Source organism: Fundulus heteroclitus, chromosome 8, assembly GCF_011125445.2.
Source record: "Fundulus heteroclitus isolate FHET01 chromosome 8, MU-UCD_Fhet_4.1, whole genome shotgun sequence".
Classification (NCBI taxonomy): Eukaryota; Metazoa; Chordata; class Actinopteri; order Cyprinodontiformes; family Fundulidae; genus Fundulus; species Fundulus heteroclitus.
The window spans coordinates 18,804,793-18,826,925 of NC_046368.1; the positions used below are offsets into that span (position 1 = coordinate 18,804,793).

The 22,133-nt window shown below is 40.8% G+C and overlaps 1 protein-coding gene across 4 annotated transcripts in view; it reads left to right on the forward strand.

Annotated features, from left to right (window-relative positions):
• Positions 1 to 22,133, forward strand: part of ctif (CBP80/20-dependent translation initiation factor) — a 59,250-nt gene that overhangs the window by 25,078 nt on the left and 12,039 nt on the right. For 3 of the 4 annotated variants that reach the window (XM_036140257.1, XM_021319690.2, XM_036140258.1), the window contains 4 exons: positions 7,022 to 7,098; positions 12,051 to 12,131; positions 18,553 to 19,162; positions 20,109 to 20,408. In XM_036140257.1, coding sequence (XP_035996150.1) covers positions 7,022 to 7,098; positions 12,051 to 12,131; positions 18,553 to 19,162; positions 20,109 to 20,408 — 1,068 coding nt within the window. The remainder of the gene's footprint in view (positions 1 to 7,021; positions 7,099 to 12,050; positions 12,132 to 18,552; positions 19,163 to 20,108; positions 20,409 to 22,133) is intronic. The other variant, XM_036140259.1, reaches the window with a different exon arrangement.

A 22,133-nucleotide genomic window follows, 5' to 3' on the forward strand; every position in this document is an offset into this window, starting at 1 on the left:
CCTTTCATAAAACTTAACTCAAACTCCTTAAACAACGTATTCGTCAGGCGGATTTAGAGCTGCCACCGTCAGATTCAGCAGGCGATCAGTAATGAAAGGGAAAGATGTGAGGTCCTGACATCTATGTCTTATTTATCATGCAATCTGAGGCCTTTGCCACAGAGGAATATACAGGTACATGGGAGAACGAGGTAGTGTGGCAACAGGAGACGGGCCATCGTGGGATCAGAGTGTCGGAGAGATAAAAAAGGAAGAAGAAAACCAATCGTGCCCTGTAGAAAAGCAGCCTCTGCTGAAGCAGCAGCTTTCAAATACACACAGATCTGTTGCCATCCCTCAGAGTAATGAACAAAGCCACGAACAAAGGCATTGATCATACATCCCCTGCTCGTCTGATGCTCTGTGTGCGTGTTTGTGTGTGATCTGGTTTGCTTCAGGTTTCATAAAAGGCGGAATAAAGAAGATACAGCTTTCATTTGTTATGTTGAATATTGTAACTCATCCACGTCTAAGAAATTACACACTTCTTCTAATCTCTGATAAACATTTACAACCAAATAAAGAAAAAAAAAAACTAAACACTGAATTGACACAAACAGGAGCACTATTTATTCTGGCCTTGCATCTGAGTTTGCGCTTCTACTCCCCGTCTGGGTTTCACTACGTGCTCGCTATCTTGTATTTGCAGCCTGCCTTGTAGTCATTCTTGCTCTTTCTCTCGCCTCACTTCTCAACAGTCTGTCCTGCAGTGCCACCCCCGGGGTAGTTTTTAAATTTATTGCTTTTGGACGACGGCCCTCGCAGCATAAATAATCTGAGAGAAACAATGGACCGACTGAGTGAGCATCATACCAGAATTGTTACGCATAAGAGGCGACAGGAAAGCATTCACTCCACTTTCCATGCTGCAGCAGTGAAAGTTCACCAATCATTATTTTCTTTTTCTATTTGTCACATTTCCATCTCCAGTAGCTTTTCTCATTTCCTAACTTTCCTTCCTGGCCACTTATACCTCTACCACGCTGCTGATTGGCTCAACAGCGCGACCTGAGTCATTTGCAAGACCTTGACAGAACATTCTTTGGAAAAACTCAAACCTTTCTGGTTTATCTTCAGATTATCTCACTTGGTGATCCTGTTAAAAGATCATTTTTCATTTACTTTTCATTGGAAATGAGCTGTCAAGTGGGTTCATGTTAGGCCAAATCAAGTGATGTAAGACGACAAATTTCTTCAGTAAACTTCTGCCGTTTATCTGGAATCTTTTCCCCTGGAATGGTACTTGGTATTTCAGCTTCCTCCCAGGCACGCTAAATAACACAAAGACACACCTCAGCCTGGCTTGTGAAGTTTCAAAAAGTATTTTTGGTCCTTGACTTATTGGTAAGTAGATGGCAAACAGACAGATGCTCTTTAAATATGACACCTTAAGAAAAGGTCTTAAATATGTCTCACCCAAATCTCTCTAGAGTTCCTTTGTCTTATTATTTGCATTAAACAAATAAAAAACATACATGCGTTTGTCAAATCCAAGTTTCTTTCTGTCCACTTGCTACTATCATTCTCCCACTTGCAACCTGTACTTCCACCACACCCCATCCTTGTCACGTCCACAGTGGTCATACTGCTTGCTTGGTGTTTAGAGGTCATCTGGCAGGGGACCAGGAGAGCTCATAGCTTTCTTTGATCTACGCAGCGTTCACTGCTACCTGCAGATAGCCTATTCTCACTCACGCTGAGTTCTCTTTAAGCCATTTCCACATCTGTCTTTCCTATTTTTTCCCAAGAGTCCAGGGAAAAAGTATTCGCCCCCTTAGAGATTTCTTCTGTTTTTGTGTCCCGCTTAAACGCTTCAGGTCCTAAGCCGAATTTTTATATCAGACAAAGGCGTACATTAAGTACAGACAAAATGTTTTCAACTAATTTGATTTAATTTGATTTCATGTATCAATATATTCATATTAGTCATCAAACCAGCCCAGGACAAATGGGAAATAGAATCAGGAGTTAACTGATTAAACATCGCTTAAACAGAACCTGTTTGGCAACATGAGGTAGGCTAAAAGATCTCAAAACTCAACTCATCATTTAAAACAAATTTAGGAATAGATAGTAGGGATCCAAAAATAACTTCCGATTCATTGTCACTCAATATTTTATTAGATTAAAACTTGTTTCATCCGATTAGCTGATAACGACCGCTGAGATGGATCTTCTTTCAGTGGTGTAGTATGGCTACCATCCAGAAGAGGGCACCGCTGCTCATCGTTAAGTGCCGCTAGATCACCGTAGTTGTAAGATAAATAAGCACGGCGAAGGCATGCCGGTGGCCCAAATGGAGTGCGATGTTGGATTGTTTTACACTTTGAATATAAAATGTTTTTAAATATAAACCATCGACAAATTCCTTAAAGTGTAACTCACCCCTATAAAAGTATAACCTCGCCCCGATCCAAATTTTGAAAAATGCCACCAAAGTGGGCAGTGCCATGAGAGCCTGAGGGGCAGTGCTGAGTCTGGGGAACGTGGAACATTCAAAGCAGTAGCAAATCGTAAATCGATCAATGCTCCCAATTCTCGTGATTCCCACTGCTGAGTCTGACTAGTTACGGAGACTTGTCTCACTGAGATGCTTTTATACCTGAACACGGGGCTATGGTGACGAAAGTATGTACCTTTTGAACCAATAGAAAAATTGCATCGCAATCGTCACCATTCAACCCTAAGCTGGCATAGTTTTAAGGCAAATATCCTCTAAGTAAAGAGACATCTTCACTGCTTCAGACACACTTAAGCGGGCATACACTGTACGAGTTTTTGCCCTTTTCGGGCCGATTCCTCAGTCGTGCGAGAATATTTTGGATCAGGCCGAGTTTCAGCTTAATCGTGCGTCCTACATCGTGTAGTATACTGGCGGTAACAAGGAGCGATTCGCCTCTCACGACCACCTCCCGATCAGGAATCGGACAGTCGGTTGAAAATCAAACATCCATCCATCCATTTTCCGAACCGCTTTATCCCTCATGGGGTCGCGGGGGGTGCTGCTGTTGAACCGGAGTTACGACCATCCACGAGCCGATTTCCCCCGACCTCACGCACTGCGGATGCGCAAACAAGTAGATTCTTCTTCGTCTTCTCAAAAGAAACAATAGGAGCTGAGAGAAGCATGGCGGCGATACGTGTGACATGGAGTCAAACTAGGGAGGAGCAACTTGTAGAATTGCCAAGGCGGCGCGTTTCGTTCTAGTAAGCCTCACATTTAACAGTGAGCATACACTGTGTGGAGTACAATTCGCTCCACGCAGCAGCGGCTGCCAAGAGGAGAAGCTGTCGCTGTCTGTTTAGAGCCTTGCAGTGTGGAGGCTCCTGGAGCTTTGCTCCACTGCAGCAGCAGCCGAGAGAGGAAGCTGCTGCCAAGCAGGCTTCACTATCCAAAATGTGGAGGCCGCTGGAGCTTTGCTTTGCTGCTGCAGGTGGATCTAACACAAAGAACGCTCCACCAAATCAGCGCAGCGCCGTGCAAATACCCAGAAGCCAGCCTATAAACCCAATACTACCAGGGCAGACTGAGAAAAACTGCATTATTAGTTCAGCCTGATCTGTGTTCCAGATAGTTTTCTTGGTGGATTATTTTATACTTAAAAAAACATTCAAGACATTCTTGCATATGCATTATTTGTATTCTGTTATTTATGTATTTATTTATGATTTCTTTGTTTTTATTCTATCGTTTCTCACATATTTATTTAGAGCTAATGCCACACAGTAAAGCTTAATAGCAGCAGGGCGCAAAACACTGACTGCTGAAGGTGGGGCTTAAAGCCACCCCAGGAGGTCTTCACCAACCCTGTGGCCTTACCGGGTCTGTGGGAAACCAACAGGAGTACAGCAGAGACGGGCTGGCTAGAGTAGAGTGGTGTAGGGTAGACGACGGCGATGGAAAAGGGGCATAAACTGTTATAATGCCGTAAACCATGGCAAGCCTCCAGTAGTGGAGATTTAGGACTTTGTTGACTGTTTCTTTTTTATTTTTTAAAACCAATCTCCACCTGTCTGGTTTTAAATGATTACTGGGGCAAGACCGCTCTCCCTCCTAGTGCTCACCCCTCCTGGACCATGTCTTAAACATTACATTGTGTGCACAGCTGGTCATAGTTGGGCTCATTTATGCACTCATCCTTTTCACAACACTGTTCGTCATCGCACACTGCATGTTTACTCAACAGGGCTAGTCCTAGGCCGCTCATAACCATGGTAACAGCACATAGTGGTGATGAGCCAGGGGAACTGTACCCTTTGACTGACAGAGCCAATGTTTTATGGATGATGGATTTCAGATTTCCTTTTCAGAAGAGGTGAACTGTAAAAGCAAGAGGAAATAGCCATCAGACTGTATTCCATCAGGAATCTGAACTTCTCTCCCACCTGCCGGAAAAAAATATCTAATTTAGTCAAATGAAAAATGACTCATTTTGAACTGACTTATGCCTGAGAGTTCCTCTTACATGGTGCCAAAGTATCAAGCTGCTAGGAGTATATTTAACAAGATTAGTGCAGTTTTTTTTTTTTTTAAGTATTGAAAAAAAATGCACAGGAATGAAAGAAGCTTCCATTTAGTCTTTGGATATTATTCAGGGAAAAACAAAGAGAGCAATACCGGTTAGAACAGTGCCATCTTGCATCCATCTCCTGGTTTTGTGTCTTCGTAGTGAAAAGATCCTCTGGGCATGTTAGATTTTAAGTCAAATATAAACGTTTTGATTATGTGACAGAACTTTTAACTTTTATCGTTTTTATTCTCTCAAGCTTTTTGCCTTGATTTTGGCAGCTTTTTCTGAGTCTAATAGTAGACCATTTCTAAAACAGTGGGCTGTTTGTTTGACTTGTGCCATGGCAGCACCTCTTTATTTAGATTCTTTCAAAGCTCCTTTTATATGAATCAATACTAACAAAACATAGAACATATTTTTGCTGGGCAGTTTTTGTTATGGTTCCTCCATTATTATAAATTGGCATATTTCAGTCCTCATCTGTCTGGTGAGTTGGGATTTCTCTGTTAATCTTCAGCTCACCTGTTGCCAGGAAAGTATTTATACTAAAGGTAGAGTCTGTGATATTTCCAGAAGTTTCCCCCAAGTCCCTCTTTGAATAACTGTGCATGTGCAAGACCGTCTTACCTGCTCTTCCACTCCTCAGCGGGATTGTGTGAAAAAAATCTCCTAAATCCACTCTGTTCTTATGTCTTTCTTATGAGGCCTCCTGTTCTTCTTATAAAATTGTACGTGGTTTGCTTCTTGCGACTCTCAACCATGTACAAAGTATATGTTGAAGCAGCGGAGCTACTATGAATGGGTAACACTGAAGGTCACCGCTAAGCTAACCGGATCCATAAACACTAGAAGTGTGCATGTTAAGGTGACCAGATTTCTCTAATGAAAAACGGGGACGTCTCTGATTTTGTTGAGTGCGCGATTGGCTAGTTTTTACTGGCCTGCAGCTCCCACTGAGACCGTTTTTATTTATTTATTTATTTATTTCTGAATGCATAATATATTGACTACTTTCAGGATCAAAGGATCATTTTACCCAAGTTTAACTTTAATACTGCTGTAATTATTTGCAAAATAACTAGGGCTGTCAGTTTTAGCACATTATTAACATGTTAACGTTGTTAGACCATAACGGCGACAATTTTTTTTGTTGTGCATTAATCGCGCGTCAAAACACACACACCGTTCCCTAATGTTTATTCTCCGCAGCGCTCTACTGGCTGTGTTTCTTTTACCCTCGGCGCTTTCCGTAGTTCCAAGAATGCTAGAAACTGTAGCAAAACAGACCCGCGCTCACTGTTGCCAAGTCCGCTTATTTCATGCGACTTTGGGCTTCTTTCTGCTAAAGTCGCTTGTAAATTTCATGAGTCGCGGGTTGCGTTTTTTTTCTGAAAGTGAAATTGCTTATTTGGGCTCTAAAATAAGGGACGATAAACACAAGTTATTAAGAGACCTGCTTGCACTACAGACACTTTGAGTATAACCAGCTGAAATATCCCTCTGCCTCATCACGTGCTGGAGCGCATCCTCCTCTAGACTGACGTAGGAGCCGAGGGAGTAAAGGCAGAGGGAGCAACTCTGTCCGTATTTTCTGCAGTTTACAGCTGAAATAACCGGTGATAAGTGCTGAAAGTAGATTTTGCGGTGTAGATCACCATTTTGAGCGGAGATTGATTTCTGAAGATGAGTTTTGACACCCTGATAACATTGCAGAATCCCAGCCCATAAACTGTACTTTAATGCTTATTAATTTGTTGTCTTTGTATTTGACAAACTAAGACTGAATCACGTTACCAAATGAAGTACCCTGGAGTTACAGTGTCAGCACATGAAGCTGTGCTAAACAGTTCTCTTTCAAGGGTGTTGAGCTCCTGCCACAGTTGCAAGCAAAGTGTAAGACTCTGGAATGACCTGGAAATTTTAAACCTTTTTTCAGGCTTTAAAACAGGTTATTATTTAAACATTGTGTAAACATCAGGGCGTTCTGATTAGCGATTTAGCCATTATTGGCCAGAGTTTAACATTTTATGGCACCAGCATATTTTCATTCCAATTCTGAAAAGTGCTTGAATAGTGAAGTGAAAAATGAAGTGAAAAATGCCCAAATAGGCTTTTGCACTTTCGGAAATAAAAGGCTAAAATATGAGATTAATTTGCGATTAACCTTGAGTTAATTATTGACATTATGCAATTAATCGCGATAAAAAATTTTAATCGTTTGACAGCCCTAAACATTACACATGGTCTGAAATGTTGTAGGCATTAAAATCTGTCCTTGAAGCTCATGTCCCCCGGGAGGACACCTTTTTGTTTGGGTTTTAAACATACAATAATTTGCATGCATGATTAGCAGCATATTTACCTGAAAACAGAGAAAAATCAAGCAAGAATGTTCTCGTTGACATTTAAACGCATGGAAATTGCTGGTTTTGACAGCAGCCTTCTCTTACACCATGATTTGTTTCTCACAGGTCTTCCCACCCCTTCCTAATGAGGCAGAGATAGCACACACCAAAAAGCTCTTCCGTCGCAAGAGGAACGACCGACGGTAATGTTTACCCACCACGCACACACGCCTGCACACGCGTGCACATCAGATGGAGAAAACCTGGGATTGAGGCTTTAGCATGTCTCCACAGCCATAATAAATACAGGCTCCAGTCCAGTCTCTCTCATAACTGATTTAATAGTCCTGCATTGGTTTGCAACCTCTAACCTGATCCAAAGTAGGTTTTTTATATTCTTGGTTGAATGTTCTGTAAAATCTAATTTTCCCTGGTCAAGTCTGACTTTTACTGAAACTAGTAAAAGGAAAGAAGAAGAAGAAGAAAAAAAATCCTTTCACTCCCTGCCCTGATGTCACTGGAAAACTGTTCTTTAGTTGCTAAGAGACGGGCTAAAGAGAAAATATTTTGTTTGTATTTGTGGCTTTAAAAGAGGAAATTATATCTAAACCAAATGAACATAAACACTAGCATTCCTGTTTTTAAGCCCAGAGAATAATTACGTGTCTCCCACCAGCGGTTGTGTTTGCTGTACAGCGAGCGCCGTGCAGGCTCGGCTGAAAGAAAAGAACAAAAATATCAACATAGACCCACAGCCGCTCGCTTGGGTTTCACTCTGTTTGCTTTGTGTAGTGGAAGCTGCAACGACAGACCATCCTGTTTTCTCCTGCTCACTTGCTTTCTCTACACTTCTTTGTATTTAACAGACTACATGTCTACATGTTTTACACAAGATTGCACATCTCTCTTTGCTTTAATGCATTTTTTTTATTTACTTCTTTCTGCCAAGCTTAGTAATTTAAAAAGCTGCCACTATCCCACTAAACGGGATAGTAGCAGCTTCATTGGGGTTTACTTGGTATTTCTTTCTTTAGTTGACCAACTTGGCGCAAAACTGTCACATGAAGAGCAAAATATGACAAATCAATTATATAAATAAATAAAAATAAGATATGCATAAGTAAGTAAGGAAATACTTTTAAAAAATGGTCAACGTATAGTATCCACATTATGGGGCATACTGCACATTTCTTTCTGCATGCGTGGGTCCTCTCTGGGTACTCCTGCTTCCTCTCCTACTTGGAGCTCAATACCAAAGAGAAGGTGGCAAAATACCAGTGCAAACATGGAACATTTCAAAAATTTTGCTTTTAAATTTAACATCAGTTATCAAATCTTACTGTTTTGCCAACAACAACACGGTCAGGTTGAGTGTAACACCATTCCCATTCAACTTTAAAAGCTAAACGGACAACCGCTTAAGTAGCCACTAGCGCTTGTTAGTAGATCACCGCCATCTGCTTCATGCACTGCACCTCTCTTTGAAGTAGTATCTGTTTAAATTAAAGATCAATTTGGTTGAACTGCTCAAGTTGTTAGCTCTTTACAGGTCATTTATTAGATTGCACCGAATTCTTTGTCTGAAAATCAATGAAGGAAGAACCATCAAAGGTTCTTGTGCAGCATTTTGAGAAGCACAGCCATACATGGATGGATACCTTTGACCACATGATAGCCTCTCCACTCTTTTTCTCCAAACCGTGGACTTTTTATTTATTTATTTTTATTCTGATTTTTATACATCTTCTCTGTTTATACTAAAGAGAGGCAGTAGAAAATTTTGCATATTGGTTGTTGGTGAAACAGCAGAGATGAGTAGTTATCCGGGTTGATGTTATGAAAGGAAGGATGAGACAGAGGTGAACACAAACTGGACTTGAAAAAATATTTTGGCCTTAACAAGATGACTCATTCATCCTTAAAATGTTAACATGTTATGATCCTTTAGAATACATTAAAAAAAAACACAATTGGGGGATACAATCAAAGGGATCTGGACAACAATAGTGAATAATTATAACATAGTTAGTGCAGATTTGAACTTCTATGTTCTAACTTGACATTTTGCTATAAAGTGCATCATGAAATCTGAGGGGTTTTTTTTGTTTTTGTTTTTTGAAAAGTTGAACATGCAGTCAGTAAATAGCCTAGCTAGATTTACTTTGTCTATTCAACAAGCTGCAGCTATAATTTAAGCTTCAACAGCAGCAGCTTGTAGGCAGTAAAGAAAAACCACAACAAAAAAATGTTGCACTTGGGTTGGATTTTGCGCGCCGTTGCTTGGTTTCCATCAGCACTACAGGGAAAAGACGAGAAATGGCCTAAACTAAACTTGGTGGAAAGACATGATGAAATATGGAAGCAAAGTATTGATCCGTTGACTACATGTTTGAAACATGAGGGGTGTATTGAACAAATGGCCGGCCAAGGGAACAGACTGGGAGACCGAGGAAAGGAAAAAAAGTGTGGGCTGGCTGGGGCAGGATGGAAAAGAAAAAGAGGAGGCAGTGCATGTGTTTCTACTTTAGTAGGCACGTCAGGCAGTGCTGAAATTAGTTGTGATTTACAGGAATGTGCTGGTTACTGTTTTCTTTTGCTTCAGAACAGAAGATTGTTAGAATGAGTAGCTTCCTCCCTCTCCTTTCATTCTTTTCTAGCTGTTGGTAGCTTTTCAAAGACGTTTATTGTTCCTACAAGAGCATACTAAACCGAACTTCAGCAGCGATACTTACCACTGCCTGCATGGTTTAACAGCGTAGCAGTCCAGATCCATGTCACAGTGCACCGTCGGCTGCAGTATGCAAATGATGTATGACTGCCAGCAGTTACACACTCAAGAGATGTTTTTAAGAACATTTGCAGAATATTTGTAAGACGCACATTATTACTTGTGGAAACCTGTGTTTCCTTACTGTTATGGAGATGCTTATGAATCTTTTTTTCCATTAACCTTAGTAATGGCTGAATGCGTGAGCTTAAACCTGAGAATGCTGTGAAACGGTGTCCACACCCCTTAAACCTTTTCACATTTTGTCACGTTACAGCTTCAAAGTTCAATGCGTTTTGCTGGGACTATGTTGCAGACAGCACTAAACAGTTTAGCTATAATGTGAAATAACAAGGGTTGGGTTTGCAATCTGCACTCCTGAGTTAATGTTTTCTTGTGTCACCTTTTCGGATTTGTCTACCAGCTTTGCACATTCAGAGTCTATTCATCTTCAAATGGAGAATCTGGGTTTATCAATTTGCGAGTGTTGCCACAGATTCTCTACTGGTGTTGGGTCTAAACTTTGACTGGGCCATTCTCACGCATGGGACTTTCATTTGAACCACAGCTCTGTGTGTCTGGCTGTATGTTTGGGGGTGTTGTCCTGCTGGAAGGTGATCCACTGCTTTTTTTTTTTTTTATTTTATTTTTTTACAGCCTCTGGGAGGTTTTTATTCAGGGATGCCCTGTATTTAGCTCTGTTCAACCAGCTTCCACGTCATGATGCTGCTACCACCATGTTTCATGGTGGGGAATAGTGTGTTCTTGGTGGGGGTGCTGTTGGTTTCCTGCCATACATTTTTTTTCTTGTCTGCCACAACCTTCAGTCTTGCTCTTAGCTGACCAGAGGACTTTCATACGCATGTTTGGGGTGTTCCTGGGCCAGATTTGTGGGCTGCACAACTTTTATTTCTCCTGTCAAAAGATTGTCCCACCTGAGCAGGGGATCTCTGCAGCTCATTCAGAGTTACCATGTTTCTCTTTACTGATTAATGATCTCATTGCCCGCCCTGTCAGTTCTGTTAGACGACCATGTTTTCGTAGTTCTCCTTACGCCTTAAGACGAAAGATTGGGCAGTGCTCTGTGAGCATTTCAAGCCTTGCTATAGTCTTATAGCACCAAACGGTGCTTTATACCTCCCTAAGCTGTATCCCTGACCAGGCTGAAGTGTTCCTCGGTCTTCACGATGCTGTTTGTTTCACAAATATTCTGTAGCAGACCTCACAGGCCTTCACAGAGCCGCTGGATTTTATTTAGGGGTACCAATGGAGAGCTGAGTACGGGCTGAAAACCTTTTCCTTCTGTTTTACAATTTTGCACAACTTTGTTTTGGCCTAACATAAAATTCCAGTGAAATGCGCTGAAAATTGTTTGTGATTGGAAAAAAGTTCAAGTGATGCAAATATTGTTGCAAGAAATTGTATAGCCACTCAATCAATGTTCTCAATAGTAGGCAAAATTACCCCCTGCCCAGCTGATCTCATTTGACAAGTCTATATGTTTGTCTTTAAAAAAATGTCTTTACCTTTGTTTGTTTGTTTTTTTTATTCTGAATGTTTTGAATGGGCTTGTCTGGTTTGTAGCTTTCTCTACACTATTTAACTCATTCTGCTCTGTAGTTGAGTGTACGGGTTATTTCAATAAATGTAACCGGCCTCACTTTGGTTTGCTTCACCAACACATTCCTGCTTACAAATATATTCCGGTTCCTTCTTTGTTCTCTAAGCTGCTCCAATAAAAGATCAACTTTCCAGAACTTTGTTTGTACCCATGATTCTTCAAAGATATTATGTGTGATCAATATAAATTCCCCATGCATGAATGCACCCACATTCATTTTGCCTCCCAAATTTGCATCTTAAAATGTAATAATGCAAATGCTCAGTCAGGCAGCTGAAATCTGTCTCCCCACAGTGCATTAAGTCAGTGTTTTGTGGCCCGTGTAGAGCCTCGGCCAAGTTATTGACTGTCTGGCCTGCAGACATCTCTTCCCCCAGGTCAATCGATTCTTGTGTCTGGGTCAACCAGTGGTTCTATGAATTGTCCTCTTGTACACAGTAAAAGTCATGATTGATCATTTTTATCCCCCCCCCCCCCCCCCATCCCCATCACCATGTCTGCAAGTTGTTTTAATCTTTTATGTAGCATTACTTTATAGTCGCTGTTTTCTGTGACCTTACCAACCTGTAGTTTTGTTTTGTTTTTGTTTCCCTTTTCGCTTTGCCTGTCGCCACCTTTAATCTCTCGTTTCCTCCTATTTGCCTTCCATGTAAATTTTCCTGTTTCCTGTGCAATTTACTTTGACTTTATCCCGATCTTCATCTGATCTCATCTTTCCATCCTTCAAATCATCTGCGTTTTGGCACACCCTTTCTTGCTGCTTGTAGAACATTTGATCACTTCACCCGAGAGCAGTTAACCATACTTCTGCCCACTGGCCCAGGGGAGAAACGACGAGTCTCAGCCAGGTTAGTGACAACTTCAGTAAGGTCATGACAGGTAATGTAACATGTGAAAGTATTAAAACCTCATGAATTTATGCTGTTGTTTTGTGAAAGACAAACCACATCGTGAAGACCAAGCAACTCCGCAGACCTAGCGATAAAACTGACGCTTTGAATGTCACTGTTTAGCTAATCAGCTGAAAATATTCTGTTTTTTGAACACCCTCCCATCCCCATGTGTGACACACGGTGGTGGCAGCATCATGCTTTGGCGTTTCTTTTCTTCAGCAGGGACAGCCTGTTAGTTGGCAAGAAAATGGTTGGAGTTGAATGCTGGGAATTCTGGAGTATATTACAGGCTGCAAAGGTCCAGCAGATCAACAACCCTAAACATATAGCGAAAAAGCTAAAAGCTTTAGGTCGGAGCATATTCAAGTTTTAGAATGGCCCAGTCAACACCTAAACCCAAATGAGAATCTGTGTCAAGACGTTAAACTTGATGTTCGTAGTTGCTCTCCATCCAATCTGAGGATGAGATATTTAGCAAAGAACAAAGGGCAAAAATGTCAATCTCTTGAAGTGGAAATCTTGTGCTGTTTGGCCGGGGAGAATGGGTAACTGCATTCCCTTGACATGCAAAGCTGCTAGAAACGTTCTGCAAATGACTTACAGCTGTACTTACAGAAGATGTCTCTATGAACAACTGACTTAGCTTTTTTGGAAAGCCAAGTTTCAGTTTTCTTCAGCTTCACAGTTATGTGCAACTCTGTGCTGATCTACCACTTCAAATCCTAATAATGTAAATTGAAGTTATAAGACAAATCTCAAAAGTCCAGGAGGTGTGAATAATTTTGCAAAGCTCTTTAAATGAGGTCTAAATACATTTTTGGTTGATGTCTGGAAAATGCATTTGATTTATCGTATCAGTTTGAAGAATGTGAGATAAAGTTGGTCTCAGTTTGGAAAAACCTGCCACAGATATCGACCTGGGTAATACAAATTAAATTGTCAATTCAAAATAATAAATCGTGTTTTATTTGATTAGATGTTTAACCACAAAAGAGTAACTTACTGTGGGATTAAATTTCATCAGTGGGTCTGTCATTAGTCCTAAATGTAACCATCGCTCAGACAGTAATGGCTGATAGATGATCAGCACTCAAACCCCTGTTGAGGTCACCATCATTAAACATGATTAACATTTTATTATACTCCTGCTCTAACCCACTCTCACATTATCAGTAGATAAGGAGAGTGGTTTATTACATCTGAGGCTAAATTAACAGTAACTGGCAAGATCCCATTAATTCATCAGAGAGGTGTCATATTTGGTGTCCTTGGCAAAATTTAAGAAATTTCACCAGCTGTAGGATAAGATGCTCGCATGTTTTCACAATTTGTTTCTGGGAGCTCTGAATCCAAAGACTGTTGTCAAACCTCGTGGATTTGCCATCATTTCCGCTTCTGCGAAAGCAACAAAACCCCGCTTTATGACCGTTAACACTGAACTCTGGTGGCATCAAACCAAAGATGGCGCCCCGAGTTTAAGACTGACTACATTCGCACTTTAGTCACAAAGATAAAAGACTGCAGACTTAACTTAGACTTCTACCCTAAAGAATTGACTTTACATGCATGCCTGGTCTGAGACCAGAGTCTTGGTAACAGTTTTTATATCATGAAATGTGAAAGGAAGCCTGTATGTGAGCTACAGACTGCAGCACCTGCCCATGTTTTACTGTTAAAGGATGCGCTTGATCAGTAGCCAGTGATGTCAGTGGATTATGGGCATTTGAGTTTTTAAAAATGTTTGGATATTTTTTATTGTTTTTTTTTTTTGTGAGGGTCTTTGTAATGCTGCTGGCCCTTGATGCTGAACTGGTTGGCCACCTAAATTAGCTTCAAAATTCTGCAAGGACCCTTCTGTCTAAAATATTTAAAAAAGTATAAATCTAAAACAGTGATGATAAAACCCTATTTATTACTTCTTTGCTGTCTTTTGTAGGTAACTGTACAGCTGTGACTGCACAGCGATTATAACCTCACAAACACAAATACTTATCTTGAAAAGCATATCCATTTGCAATGAAGGAAATAGTAAAAAAAAAAAATAGCTCCTTAATTGTTATTCATTGTTTTAATGAGAAATCTAAATTGTTATGATGATGAGACCATTTATTTTTTTCAAGATGATGATGAATAATAAAATAAACGCCCACCCCTTTCCAGACATGCCCATCAAAGAACTGGGACTTGACTTGGACTTGGAAAAATTATGTGAACATTTCTACATCAAATCAGCCAAAGCTTGTATTTAATTGAGTCTGGAAAATAATTTCTTTCACTTTTAATCCAGGCAATGCACAAGTCATTTTGGACCACAGTTAAACTTTCCCCTTACACTACAACCTCAATCTGTCAGTGGTAAAACAGTACCGTTCAGTTGATCTAATTTCCATTTATTTCACAAAAGATAAATGGGTCCAAATTATGTGCTGAAATATATAATCAGATTAATCCATTACATACACAGATTGATGTTCTAATTATTCCTTTCTAACTATAATACAATGCAGTGAAGTTCAGTTGATTAAAAAGTTCATCTAAAGCAGCCTTGCCTGCTGTATGAAGCCATTTACTTGGCGGCAATCCCTCTTACTGAGCAAACATGTGCTGACAGTGGAAAGGAACCCTTTTAAAAGGTAGATACCTCCAGCAGAGCTCGCCTCTGTGTGCGCAGCCATCTGCCGTGGCGGATTGGCGGTTTGGGAAGACAGAGCTCCGATAGTGCCTTGAAATGTAAATCACTGCCATTTTCATCATACAGTGTAACCCATGCAAAGGGTGCTTGGAAAGCCTGACATTCTTTATTGTGGTTTGCCATCTGCCGGGTTTATATTTTTCAATCTTTTAATACCTGCAAAGACAATTTTATCTTCAGCATTTAGGAATGTTCATGAATTACTTAAGTACACTGTCTCTGGTCCTAGATTTCTGCAGAAATGTGTCTTTCATGCATGAGCGTACTTTAACAAACTTAACTTCTTTTGAGGCAAAATACTTTTTTCAAGGTTGCTTTTCCGTCCTCTGATGAGGTTTAAAAAGAACCCTTTTACAGAAGAGCACTAAAGCTGAAATCTGGAGTATGTAAGTGCACAAGGGCCCCTTTCACAATTTACTTCGGAGACTGTAGAACAAAAATCAAAGTGTCAGGGTTGTCCTTTCATTTTTTTTCTAATGCAATGACAAAAATTTAGGCAGCTCAAACTTTGCAAAATGAAACTTTTTACTTACTTTGAGCAAAATGGTTTTCGTAAGCCTCGAAAAACCATTGTGGCCATCGCCTCACTGACGGCATGTTGGAAAGGCTTTGTACTATTGCATCTGCGTTTGCGTCGTCCAGCCTCCCACAAGGCTTACACGGCTCAGGGTTACAGATTCAACTTCTCTCTTCTTGCATTTTGTGCCTTTTTATCAATTGAAGAAAAGCCCGTCTGTGGTACAAAGGAAAGCAGGCTTACACCAGACTGTGAGCAGGTCTAAAGCTGTTATATAGCTGTGTGCGTGTGCTAATATTTAAAAGCTTAATTTGTTTAGAGCTAAAAAAAAATTCATATTGACTGTCTTTTTACATGGTTTCAAAACGCAGCATAATGTATGGAATGCCGGTTTTATCCTCTATTTCATTATATATTGGCCAGTGTTTTAGAAATGGTCTGCACAACACGAGTTAATAGCCCTAATTTGTAGTATATTGTGTCTAACACAATATGTATGCTTTAATTAAAACATAAAAGCCAGTAAATATAGTGACATTGTGCTTTTATGTGCAAATACATGGGAATTACATGTTTTGTTGCTTTTTTTTTGTCTAGTGTTCAGTATTTGTGTGAAGGTTGGCTTGTTTAATCAAGAATGTTGCAAAAAATATAATGCAAACAGATAAAAAAAAAATCCTAGAACTCCTGAATAAGTTGTTTTGTGTTGTGAAGATTGCTATTCAGAAATAACTAGGTAAGAAAAATATTTAAATGCGTGATATTCTATGGTAGACTTCACTTTTTATTCACTTTTTGTTTGTTTTTTTCTTTGAAAAAAGAAGGGGGAGTTACATTGCTAACGCTGGAACCTTTTAGGGGTTAAAAATTCAAAAATGTATAACTATGTATGGTGAAAACTGCAGTTAATGAAGTATGTTGTAACATAATATTGCTTGGCCCTCTCTAAAGCATGTTTGTGTCCGAGGGTCCCAGGTGGAGCACAAAATGAAGAGACTCCCAGAGGGTTAGTTATATTACGAACTAAAACAGTGGCTGTATGAGAAGTCGTTAAGACCTGCCGTGTGTTATTTCATTTCTCACAGTATTATTGCAAGGCAGCTAATTACTGAGACAAAAGACCCGGCTTATTCATAGAGCTTTTTAAGATTTTTATCACCTGGCTTCTTCATCCAGTGCGTGTGAATAAGCTGCTCCTACAGATTGTCTGCTCACTTTCTCCGTCTCTCAGTCACCAGAATCCTGAATCTTCTCATATGCTCTCTTCTCTTCAGCTCATCCCAAATGTTTTCTGTAGTTTTACACCAAAGGACTGAGAAGTGGATTTCTGGGTTTATTTTGCCCTTTTTTTTTTTTTTTTTTTTTTTTTTTTGATAATTACCTTGCTGAAAGACCCAGGGACGATCCTTTTTTGTCTTCTAGTTAAAGTTGCCAGATTTTTATTCAAAATCTGGAGGTATTTCAAACAGTTTGATATCAAACACTCTGGACAAGAGTTCTAGGGCTCTTGAAAGAAAAATAAGAAGACATTAACACATCCTCCTCCAAACGTAATCGTGGGAAAGAGCTGATTTTCCACATACTCATCCTGTGATTCACATGAACAAAAAAATCAAAAATGTTGAATAACGTTACTCTCATAAAACCAAAGCACATGGTTTCAGTCAAAGCCCCAGGAGATCTCAGCAAACTGCACAGGTTTAGATCTGTGGTAGCGGGTTTGGACAGTACATTTATCCTAAAAAAAACTGCAACATGGTTGTTTGGCAGACTTGTTTACCCAAGGTAGGCTCTAATTGTTTTTAACTTTAATTATGCAGCTATTTTCTTATAGCCACGTCCTACTTATCCAATGTCTTTTGCCATTTTGAAAAGTGTCTAAAAGAAATGGATTACTTGTATTATACCTTTCTACTGATTAACTTTAAAAAAGTAGAATATACATTTTAAAAATGCCTTATTTGCATTCATTTTATATCAATTTCCTGTTATGTCTTTAGTGTGGCAGGGGGAATTTTGGTTTAAAAAAAATCCTCATGTGGAGTTATTTAAATTCTTTTTTTCCCCCAGTTTCAGATTATGCTACTGGAATAAAAGACTAACTCATTTTGAAGAGCGTTACTCACCTTTCTGTTGCAAATAATTGTTTCTATATACCTTTCTATACCCTTAGGAATTATGTTCATCAGTAGGGCTGGGCGATATGGGCCAAAAATAATATCTAGATATTTTTAGGCTGAATGCCGATAAACAATATTTATCTCGATACATTTTTTTCTTTTCATAAAGTAGTTATAAACAGGCATCTCTGAATCAAAAGCTTTATCCCAAATGTCTCACAGGCAAAAACCCTACTGGAATACATAAAAGTATAATTCTAACGCAGCATACATAGACCATCTCAATATAAACAATATAGTCTCTTCTTATATCTCTTAAATAAATCTTTATATTTTTTTGAGTCTCAATATATTGCCCAACCCTTGTCATCAGGTCATTTAACTTTCTTTATCCTTGGGCCTTAGTGTTTTGGGCATGACGTCTCCAATCTGCAGTCCTTGGGCCAAAGTGGGGCAAGTGTTGGAAAATGCTGACTAAAACACTGCGTCCTGTAATAGTGTCCTAATAAGCAACTTTTAATTTCTTCAGGCATTAAAGCATGAATTTACACCCACCCATGCATACCAATTCTAAAGTCAATGTTTTCTGAGTGCATTTTTTATTTATTTTTTTTGCTTTTCTTCTTCTTTGGTCAGTTTTATATGATACAAAAGGGCGGGAATGCTGCTGCTGGTTAGGTTTGTGCAAGTTCACAAGCTGAGGTAGGTAAATAGGCTGCGTCCTCAGCGTGGAGGTGACTAATCCCTCAGACCATATGTCAGTGGTTTGTAGACCAGAGCCAGTACAGCAAAAGCAGCACAGCCACGCAAGACAGGAAAACACACACAGACTGTTCATCCTCATGTAAGCAGAGCGTGGGCTTTTTTATTTTTTATTTTATAGCTTCTAGTTCAGCAGACGATAGCTCTATTGAGTATTGCAGATGGATGGATGCTTGTAAATTAGTCTCTCTAATTTGTTGGAAAGCACCGTGTAAAGGGCAGACTTGTGCAAACTGACCCCTGTAACATCATGAAGGCGCTAACTCAAACCTGATTTAATTTCAGGAGGCAGCAGCGACCTCAGGGTGGTGGTGGAGGAGGAGGAGGAGGAGGAGGAGGAGGGGGGAAGAACCAGCCTCAGCAGATACAGCAACAGTCTCCACAGCAGCAGAGGGATCAAACCAATCAGCAGTCTCCAAACCAGCAGGAGTTAAATTTAACTGAACTGGGAGACAACAGAAACCACAACGCTGGGCGACCACCTCGCCAGCACCAAGGCGGACACGCCGGGCCTCGCCAGGGAGGACCTCCGCATCACGGCTACAGCCAGAACCGCCGCTGGCACCACAATCAGAAAGGTCAGGGGCACGGACAGACAAACGCTGCGGCCGATAAAGAGGCATCCCCGAAAACAACCAAAGACAAAGAGACAGAGAATGTGAAAGTGGGCGATGAGCAGATCAGACCCGCACAGGACTGCAACAATAGGAGTCCCAATGAGTCGGCCAAGTCTGCCCCCGCACCCAGTGCGACGGCCCCCCGACACCCAACAGCTAACAAGGAATCCCTCGTCATGCCGCCAAGCGGAAAAACAAGCGAGGACCAGGCAGAGCAGCCAAAAGTCAGCCTTCTGCAGTCGTCAAAGGAGAGGCTGAGGAGGAGACTAAAAGACAAGGTACAGCAAAGCTGCTTAGTGTCTGTCAGTCTCTATCAGGGCAGCCAGGCCTGATCTGTATGTGTGCACACGCTAACAATTAGTTTCACAATTACCTCCAGAAAGACGAGCACATGCGTTCATTACCACACAGGGACGCTCACACACTTTCCTCTCCCTGCCTGGCTTCATTTAATTGTCCAGGTTTTTTATCCTACACTCACACAGGAAGTGTGTCTGCGTTCTCCACGTTAGCAAACATTTAGCGGTTTCTGATGTTTTTTCACCGAGCGCTGAGCCGATGACTTGGCCAATCACGTCGTGGACGTCAGCTTCCTCTTTTGACTGCTGACTCAATACAGGGCGATTGATTTGAGAGCGCAATCAGTGCGGCTTCTCTTGGTGTTTTCTGGTTTTTGGCCTCATTTTACTTTATAGTTCATGTAAGTTTAGTTAGTTCACATGCGTTTGGCTGACTTGTAATATTTTTTGCTCCGTTGATACAAGCTCTTCCTCTGCCGTGTTCCTCAGCTGCTGCGTCCAGAAAAGACGTTTGGTTTGTTTATTTTTTTTTCCAGGTCTGGATAAGAATGGATTAAAAAAAGCATTTGAGTGTAGAAAATATTACTCTTTCCCACACTTTATTACTTATCACATTGTCTAAATTGTACATCTGCCCATCCATCTGCTCAATACTTATCCATCCACTTATTTACACACTTCCTCCGTCCATCTTTCCATACATCCTATATTCATCCATCCTTCCTTGCTTGCTGGTTCCACCTTTGACCACACATGACCACTGTAGAAATATGGGCCTTAAATTTACTCTTAAAAGATGCTTTTCAATGAATGATTTTATACTTTTGGAGCTTTCAGAGTATGGAGACGTCTGGTATTTTCACTTAAAAATCTGAATATGGACCCTGAGGTGAGGTAACACCTGATGACGACCCTTTTTCTGCAGGAGGAGATACTCGCCGAGGAGTCTCGGTTGGGACCCCAGAACATGGACCGGCTCGTGGAGCTCCTCAACAGCATGAGGAGCAACAGCAGCGGCGTGGAACAGCAGCTGGCTTCTTTCATGGAGGAGGCGCAGAGCTCGGCGCGGTCGGAGGAGTCGCTGGCCCAGGTGGTGGGAGCCATCTACTCCAAGGCCGTGTCCGACCGAAGCTTCGCCGCCACGGCTGCCAAGCTCTGCGACAAGATGGCGCTGTTCATGGTGGAGGGAACCAAGTTCAGATCGCTGCTGCTCAACAGGCTGCAGGTGAGAGCGTCGTTTGGGTGGAGTGTAGCAGCACTTTCTGCCTTCGAGCTTTATTTCTCCGCACTCCATTTGGGCTTCGTTTTGTAATTAACTCTGCAGTGAGCCACCGGTTTGATTAGCTCTCAGCGAATCCACTTCTGGTTGTAAAATTAAATCTCTTGTGCTGTTTCTGTAGCCTCAGTGCTGAGGATCTCAGGGGACCTTGTTAGTTAGGGTTTCAATTTAGAAAACAGTGTTACTTTAAGTCGGGCGGGGGAATCCAGCTCTTGCGTAATTGAATCTGTGCTACATTCAAAACTCAACTATTTATATTATTCATTTAGTCAGTATAACATCTTATTGCTTCAATAATCCCAGCCATTGTTTGTAGTTATATATATTATCTTTGTGCTTACAGTATTTTCTTTTCTTTCTGTTTTTTACGTCACAAAGTTGCCCTTAATTATGCAGTGAATATTTTCCCTTTCAGTATCATGTGTTTAGAAAGATGTCCACCGTGATCTCCGTATCTTCATCAGTAGTTTTAGGGAGCACCTCCTCCTGATGGCCCGGCTCATTGTGTTTCAGAGCTGTACAACTCAATGGACATCGTTGACTAATCTAAACTCCCCAGGGGAGCGGAAGGCCTGCTTCCTCTTCACCTTCCATCCCTTCGCTTTGCCGCACGGTTCCAGACCTGCACCCTGGATGAAAACATCCTCTGAGGCGTTACAGCCTCTGCCGCCGCTCCCTCCTTTCATTTCCTCCTCCCTGTCCCTCATGAGATCTCTATTCCCACGTTCCCACGTCTTCTCACCCATTACAGTACGGACCAGCGCTTCGCTGTTTCTCCCCGGACGGTTTCCCCGCCTCAGTCTCACAATCAGAAGCAGGAAACGGAGACATGTTGCTGCCTTCAGAAAGTTAACTACCTGCTGCTGTGCTTTTTTTTTTTTTTTCTGCCTTAAGATTTTTCCATTTAAAAATATGTATTTAAAAGTTTGAACCTTGATCCTTCTGCCTCCTTTTCCACCCATTTCCTCCACCTCCATCACATTTGTGTGGTCTTTTCTCCTCTTTTATCTCTCTCTTTAATCCCAGTTTCCCAGGCAGCACAGACCCCCTGCTCGCCTTTGACATTTTCCCCCCTTTTTTTTAAACTATAAAAGATTTTAAATGTCATAAGTGGCCTCATGAAGGCTTTCATTAATGTTGTTGCCATTAGAACCCCAGATCTCAATATGGGGCCAATTAGTGCGAATGCTCTGTTTATTCAGAGAGAGGTTTTGTTGGCCTATACGCCGCCACCGTTCCACCTGTTCGAAGACCTCTCTTATTAAACACAGCTGAGGAGAGCTTGGCATGTTTTTAATTGATGATATAGACTCTTTCTGCTGTTTTCATGTTCTGACAGTAGGAAGATTTTTCTGTTGAATCCTTGCAGAGCTATGTAGGAATATATAAGGCTGTCCACATTTATTGCCTTTTTACACATCGTAAAGACATCGTAAAGATGTGTAAAAAAAAAAAACCTTGATACAAACTGTCTAAGTAGCATAACTTCACACTGGGGGGAAAAAAACATAAATCTTAACATTTACCTTGAGTACATTTATTCAACGGGGAAAGAATGAAATAAATGGACCTCGACTATTTGTTTATATTTAAACTCTTTTAAAGAGTTTCAATGAGTAATTAGAAATCAATGAGTGATTTCTTATAGCCCCTTCTCGAAACTGGAAAGAC